General features: G+C 39.4%; 1 protein-coding gene across 1 annotated transcript in view; it reads left to right on the forward strand.

Annotated features, from left to right (window-relative positions):
- Positions 1–4498, forward strand: part of LOC102827936 (probable C-mannosyltransferase DPY19L2-like) — a 138585-nt gene extending 134087 nt beyond the window's left edge. Inside the window, exon 22 of the mRNA XM_006832269.1 lies at positions 4342–4498. Within this exon, the coding sequence (XP_006832332.1) occupies positions 4342–4498 (157 nt within the window). The remainder of the gene's footprint in view (positions 1–4341) is intronic.
- Positions 4499–8272: the final 3774 nt, after the last annotated feature.

Consider the following 8272-nt stretch of genomic DNA (forward strand, 5'->3'; position numbering starts at 1 on the left):
CTATGAGTAGGAACCGACTGGACGACATTTAACAACAATTTTCAGTCTTGTTTTACTTTGAATACTTGTATGTCTGTGTTGAGTTCTGGGTGATATTGGCATATATGGTACTCTCAGCTTGTCTGTTGCCCAAAGAACAAAGTACTTTTTTGTTAGATTCGTCTGGTTTTTATAAATTCTTTTAATTTCTGCGTATCTGACAATGTCCTTATTTCACCATCATAGATGATGGACAATTTTGCTGGATATATGAGTCTTGGTTTAGTCATTTTTTTTTCTTTCATAGTCTTATATATGTCATTCCATTGTCTTCTTGCTTGCATGGTTTCTGCTGAGGTTTCAAAAGTTCATGAAAAAAATGGAATTCAAAAATAATGAATTTTTTCTGTGAACTTTTTGAAGCCATTTTGATTATGACAGAGGAAACCCGCTCCAAAGAGTTTCCTAAACTGTAATCCTATGGAAGCAGATCACCAGGTGTTTTCTCTCACAGAGCAATTGGTGGATTTGAACCACCAACTTTTCAATTAGCAGCTGTGCCATCCAGACACCATAACCACAATATGTGGTGGTGGTGAAGTGCTGTCGAGTTGGTTCCAACCCACAGCAGCCCTGTAGAGGATTTCCAAGGAGCAACTGGTGAGCTTGAACCACCAACCTTTCAGTTCAAACCAATCTTGCAGTCCAGCACATTAACCCACAGCGCCACACCAGGCCTCCAACCTCAGTATAGAAAGACTGAGAAAGTAAGACAATGCCAAGCGTTTGCCAGGATGTAGAGTAATGGGAATGGAAAATGGTAGCCATTTTGGAAAATGAAGTTTGTTTTATAAAGTTAAATATACACTTCCCTAATAGAAATCAAAATGTTTGTCCACAAAAAGCCGTGCCCATGAAAGTTCAGCACTGCATTGTTTACAATTGTCAAAGCTTCAAAATATCTTAAATGTTCATCTGCTTGTGAATGGATAAACAAATTGTGGTCTCTCCATAGAATGACTACTTTCAGCAATAAAAACAAAACGACTTAATTACAATGATAGTTTCAGGAATTACAACTAAGGCATGAATCTCAAAATCAAGTTAAGATAAAAATAGACTCATTGCTGTCAAGTTGATTCTGACTCCTAATGACCCTGTAGTACAGAGTTGTTGCTAAGTGCCGTCAACTTGGTTCCAACCCAGAGGGACCCTGTGTAGGGTTCCCGAGGAGTGGCTGGTGAGCTTGAACTGCCGACCTTGCAGTTCAAACCGATTTTGCAGTCCAGCGCATGAACCCACAGCGCCACAGCAGGAGTCAGTAGGATAGAGTAGAACTGCTCAGTTGGGATTCCTTTATGGAAGCAGACTGCTACAACTTTCTCAAGCAGTGCAGCTGATGTCTTCCAACTGCCAACCTTTCTGTAAGCAGACAGGTGCTGTAACTACTGCACCACTATGCTGCTGAGTAATTTTCAGCTATGGGAGGGTCCCAGCTGGTGTGGCTTCTTTACCCAATGAAGAAGACACTAAGATTAGGAAGGTGAAGAGTAGTCTTTAGTGACAGCATACAAGAAAGGAACTCAAAGGCACAAAAGCTAAGATCAAGTCCCTTCAGTAGCGGGTTACTTTCATCTTTATAAGCCTTCAAACAGGGAGGTCATATGGATACATAGGATTCCAAAGAATTGTTCACATTTTTGGAGCTAATTAACTTGGTGTAGGTGCAGTTGGGAGAGTAATGTTAGGACTACCAAGGGCTAGAGCTGTTATTTGAATAGGAACATCAAAAAGTTACCATGGGAGACAGTGTGCAAAACTGTGATTGCACAGCTGAACTGAATGGGCTGTAAGTATTTCTCATTAGTTTTACTTCGTTTATATTTCAAGCTGGCTTCTGTTAGCTACTAGAGTTTCCTCTTTCCCTGAAATGGTATTGTATAGGATACTGTAAGGAATGTAAGGAGGGAGCTGAGAGAAAGCCTATACAGATTGCTATGAGTCAGAATGGACTTAGATAGCATTTAACAACAACAACAACAATAACAATGTGTATACTGGGTGGGTTATATGTTGGGCTACTAACCACAAGGTCAGCTGTTTGAATCCACCAGTTTCTGTGTAGGAGAAAGATGAGGCTTTCTGTTCCCGAAGCGATTTCAGACACCCTATACAGGATCACTCTGACTCAGAACTGACCCAATAACACATGCAGTGCAGCAATGTGGACTTCCAGGGCAAGGTGACTAATTAGGAGACTCACTGAGTCTTCTGCAACAGGGACTCTAGAGACCAATGAAACAGCTATGGTGGTGATCCAGAAACACTGAGCTCCAGAGGAAAGAATAGAGAGGTGGGGTGACATTTCTAAAGTATTGAAGAGCAGAGATGTCAGCTTGAGGACTAAGGTGCACCTGACCCAAGCCATGGTATTGTCAATAACCTCACATGCATGCAAAAGCTGGACAGTGAATAAGGAATGCCATAGAAGAATTGATGCATTTGAGTTATGGTGTTGGAGGAGAATATTGAAAGTGCCATGGGCTGCCAAAAGAACCAACAGGTCCGTTTTGGAAGAAATGCAGCTAGAGTGCTCCTTGGAGGCCAGGATGGCCAAACTTCGTCTCTCATACTTTGGATATATTATTAGGAGGGACCAGTCGCTGGGGAAAGATATCATGTTTGGTAAGGTGGAGGGTCAGAGAAAGAGAGGAAGACCCCAGCGAGATAGATTGGCCAAGTGCAGCATTGGTGGACTCAAGCCTGGCAACAGTAGTGAGGTTGGCCCAGGATTGGGCAGTGTTTCATTCTGCTGTGCATAAGGTCGCTATGGGTTGGTACTGACTTGATGGCACCTAACAACAACAACAACAGGAGAGGAAGCGGAACAGGAGCAGTGAGAGAGGAGACAGAGGCAGGCTGTGGGCTGGACTGATGCCGCGCAGCTGTCTTGATCTCACGTGTGGTACTGCTGGTGGTGGTGGTGTGCCGTGGAGTCGGTTCCAACTCATAGCAAACCTGCATAGGATTTCTGAGACTGTGAATTTGTACGGAAGCAGAAAGCCTCTTCTTTCTCCCGTGGAACCACTGACCTTGAGGTTAGCAAACCAACTAGTAACCTCTTCTATACCACAGTTCCTTGATCTTTCACAAGTGGCTGTCAATTGACCTAGAAACTTAACTCTTTACTCCTGTTGTTGTTAAGTTCCCATAAGTAAGTCATAGAGATCCTGTCTAGGGTTTCTGAGGAGTGGCTGGTGGGTTTGAACCACCAATCTTATAGTTCAAACCCATTTTGTGGTCCAGTCCTGTATCCTGCAGTACCAAACCAGGATTCCTACACGTCTAAATTATATATATGCCCAAATATTATATGTATACACCTAATGTGTGATTTTAATTACATGAAGTTCTAGAAAAGGCAAAACTCTCATGACAGAAAGGAGAAGAGTGGTTGCCTGGAGCCAGGTTGGGGAAACGGACGGCATAAAGCAATTTATTGGGATGATAGAGATATTCTGTATTGTGCCTGGTTATAGTGGTGCTTACACAACTATATACACATGCCCATGCTTATCAAACTTCATGCATGAATTAGAATTAGAAACCAGTTTTGCTGAACTTCTTCCCTTGAATGACTCTCATGCTGGGCTATTCTGTAGTAAGAAATACTGTCTCATTCATGGCTACTCATGGAACCACCATGTAAGTGTTGACAATAGAAGTGACATACGGCCTCTCTTTCCTGCCTTGGACTATTTGTTTCCATGCTTCTCCAGACTTCTCTGACTAATTGATTCATTAGAAATTACTTTAACTTTCTATGCAGTTTGTCATTGTACTACTAGCAGATCTATTGTTTGAATGATGATGCCACTTAAGTCAAAGAAGTATTTCATTGTAGAAGTGAATTGTTCAGTATGTTTCTTAAAGAATTCTAATAATGCAGGATCAGTACATGAGGGGGCTTTATATTTCAATACCATTGTCCTTCAGTTCCATTTTTCTATGAGCTTTTGTAAGTTGCCTCATATATTGAACCTTTATTATTAGAAAATGTCTTATTATTTGGTTCAGTAATACGTGAAAATAAAGCATACTTAATTTTATTTATATTGTTCTTGTTCATTTTTATTATTCACTTATTTCTAAATGTTGACTTGGTGTCTTTATAAATAGTTTAAAATCTTGACTTATGAATTAACTCTTAAAATCTAAGTGATATCTTATAATTTATAGATTTCTACTAGATATGAGTCAGTATCAACTCGATGGCACCTAACAACAACAACAACTAGATATGAATGCATTGCTAATATATATGTATCTGTTTTTTTGTTTTGTTTTGTTTTGTGTTTTAAGGCCTGGTTGCAGTATGCTTGAAATTTGGGATGTGGAAGATCCTTCCAATGCAGCTAACCCTCCCCTGTGTAGCATCTTGCTTAAGGATGGGAGGCCTTACTTCACCACGGTGTTTCAGAATAGTATGTACAGAGTGCTGAAGGTTAATGGAGTATGAGACCATCCATTAATTATACTGTGGTACAAAGAAGTACGTCGAAAGCAAGCACTTTTTTGCTTATTTATAATAAAATCACAAGCTTTAATGAGGGATGCCCACAAAGAAGATAATAAAAATCAGTTTAAATTTGTATGATTACTAAAAAGTAAATTACCTCATTGTTTTCCATTAAATGTCAACCTTATTAAACTTGTCATATAAATGATAAAATTATTTTATAAACTTAAGCAAGTGTTCATCTTCAAGTTTTCAAGAAAATGTATGTAAATTTGGGGTTAAACATAATCAGAGAAGAAAATTAAGTTAAATTCATCAAATGAGGTTTTGTTTAAGATTTTGTATCTTGAATGAAGCAGCAAAGGCCTTTTCATCTTGATAGCCCTGTATGAACTGCACATAGTCTGTCTCCTGGTCTCCATCTTTGAAATACTATGTAGTTGTAATTCCTCATTTGATGTTGGTTTAGGATGAGGAAGGATACATTTTGTACACCCTCTTTATAAAACATAACCAACAATAATGCTTTGAAAGTGGTAAATAGTTATCTATAACATAAGGCATTGTTGCTAAATACAAAGATAAACACTCTTTTGTCTGCTGGATAAATGCGGAATACACTAAATTTGTGATATTTTAATGTATATCGACTTTAAATGAATCATCTCAGATTTGTAATAATTCCTTTGTATTCTTGAACTGAGATGGTAGATGACTTAAATTCCATAGACTGAGTCATTTATAATAGGTAGAAGATTATATACAGAACAACTAAGCTAATTTTCACCTTTATAGTTGTAAAATATTTTAATACAGGATGCATCTCAACTAAGAAAGCGTTCTACATTTTATCATTTTCAAGTCATTAGTTTTGATGTAAGTATGGGGCATAGGTGGAAGTCAAGACATAACACTAAATTCTTATAAAAATAAAACATTCTGGATGATGTTTTCATAGGAAATATTTTCTATAAGCTTGTAGAATCCCACAAAGAAGAGCTTATTAATAGTAAAATGTTCAATGGAAATATATTTTTATTGATTTCTGTACATAAAAAACAAAAAAACTATTTTCAATTTTTATAGTTACAAGTACACAGGAAGCTAAAAAAGTATGTCACATTTTCTTTATTTTACCATTTTCAAATAATTTTAGTGTAAGTGTGGGTAGAGGTGAGACATCTAACATTCATTAAAATTAAGCTAATATTTTTGATAAATTCTCATAGGAAGCATATAAGAGAAGCTGGTAGAAGTCAACCATAAAAGGAAAGAACTGTCTGAGCTAATAAAATGTTCCATGCAAATGTAACATGTCTTTGTGGATATGATCTTTTCATATGCTGTGTGGGTTTAATACTTTTACCAGGTTTACAAGCCTTTGAAGACTTTCTGAGTGTTCCCTGTGTTCTCTGTCTTTCCTCATCCTTTATCAATCCTACGTTTTCCAACTGAAGTAGTTCGGATATGAAGGGAGAAATCACATGCCGGAAATTATGCTTCAGGCTGTCTAAAACAGTTTATCATTTGCCTTGTGCCATATGCAGTATGCCATATTTAATATTCAATGTCTAGTGTTCAAATCTCAAGTAATGTCTCAGCTGTTCAAATGAGAATGGTCCAGTGACCATAATTTCATGGCTGAACACTGTCTACTCTGTAAATTGTTTATGTAAAACATTTCCTAAAGTGTAATTAGAGATTTAATCCTGACCGTCTGTCATAAAGCACTGCCGTTGAACCCATTCCAACTTACAGGGATGCAGTAGACTTGCTCCTTAGGGAGCAGACAGCATCAACTTTCTTCCTCAGAGCAGCTAGTGGATTTGAACTGTTGACCTTTCAGTTTGTAGCCCAATGCCTATCCCATGGTGCCTTCAGGGTTCCTTTTTATAGGGCATGTTGTTGTTGCTCATTCGTTGCCACTGAGTCGGTTCCGACTCATAGCGACCCCAGTTAAGGTTTCCAAGGAGTGCTGATGGGTTTGAACTTTCAGCGTTTTGCTTAGCAGTCCAGTGCTGATCCTACAGCTCCACCCCAGGAGCTCCTATGGTGCAGAGGTAGCAACATGATTACATTTCCAGCAATTTTGGGCCACATGTAAACCATAGAGGTTTATACATTATCCAGTAGAACCTTGGTGGTGGTGGTGGTGGTGGCTGTGTGCCGTGGAGTCGGTTCCAACTCATAGTGACCCTGTACAGGGTTTCCAAGGCTGTACATCTTTACGGGAGCAGAAAGCCTCATCCTTCTCACACGGAACATCTGGTAGTTTCGAACTGCTGACCTTGAGGTTTGCAGCCCGATTCGTAACCACTACACCACCAGAGTTCCTTCCAGGACTCCTATAGTTTAGAAAATATTATTCAGTAAATTCATCAAGTCTTCTCAAAAAGGGGAGAGGATAAAACAGAGAATAAAGATCACTCTTTAGAAAGTGCTTTTAAAACAGGAGAAATGTTAAGGAAATTTTCAAAAGGACAAGTAAGCATAAAACTTTCTACACAAAAAATAAATTAATGGTTGTTGTTGTTGTTAAGTGCCGTCGAGTCAGTTCTGACCCATAGCGACCCTGAACAGCGTTTCCAAGGCTGTAAATCTTTACGGGAGCAGAAAGCCTCATCTTTCTCCCACAGGGCAGCAGGTAGGTTCGAACTGCTAACCTTGAGATCCAGGTCCTTAAATGAGAAAAGCAAAACTGTAAACATTTTAGAATGAAGTAGGAAAATAAAACAACCACAATATGATAATATTTCATACCCACTGACTGACAAGAACTGGAACCAACAGGAAGCAAAAAGAATGCTCATGAAATTAAAGTAGGAGTATAAATTGGTACGACCACCTTGGAAGATAATGCGTCATTACGTAATCAACATCCTGGCATCAGGCATTCCCTGCCACCAAGAACTCTATCTGCAGAAATACTTGTTGAAAAGTACTCGGGAAAGCAATAGCATGTTCCTGGGAGCATTGTGTGTGTACCTATGGGGAGGTGGCACTGAGAACAACCCAAATGTCCACCAATTGAGTGGATGAATGATAAATCAGAGACTTTTTATACCATTGACCATTTATTGTCTATCATTGAAAAATGGTCTATACTGACTTGCATCAGCAAGGCTGAATTTCCAATATAATGTTAAGGGAGAAAAACTAAATTAGCAAAGGGTTTGTGTGGGTGTGCACGTGTGTGGCCTTGAGTACGTTATGACACACAGCGACTCTGTAACAGAAGGAAGCGCTGCTTGCTCCTGCCGCATCCTCACAATCATTGTTAAGTTTGAACCCATTGCTGCAGCCACTGTGTCAGTCCTTCTCATTGGGAGTCTACCTCTTTTTCACTGACTTGCTACTGTGCCAAGCATGAGATCCTTTCTCCAGGGACAGGTCCGTCCTGATAGCATGTCCAAAGTACACGAGAGGAAGTCTTTCTCATCATCCTTGCTTCTAAAGAATACTCTGGCTGAACTTCTTCCAAGACAGATTTGTGTTGCAAAACATTAAAAGTGTAAACACAATAAGTGAGAAATCCAGGCTGGGGAGCCCCTGGAGAAGTGGCAGCGTTCCAGGAAGGGCCTGTGCCTCAGCAGGATGGTTTCCTTTTGTAACTGGGTGGTGAGTCCATAGTGTGTGTCTTAGTTCTCTCGTGCTGCTATGACAGAAAGCCCACAAGCAGATGGCTTTCACAAACAAATTGATTCTCTCACAGTTTAAAAGCCTAAGACTTTACCTATGCTTATGGAGGTTACTGTTGTTGTTAGGTGCCATCAA

The sequence above is a fragment of the Chrysochloris asiatica genome, unplaced genomic scaffold, assembly GCF_000296735.1.
Source record: "Chrysochloris asiatica unplaced genomic scaffold, ChrAsi1.0 scaffold00006, whole genome shotgun sequence".
NCBI classification, from domain to species: Eukaryota; Metazoa; Chordata; class Mammalia; order Afrosoricida; family Chrysochloridae; genus Chrysochloris; species Chrysochloris asiatica.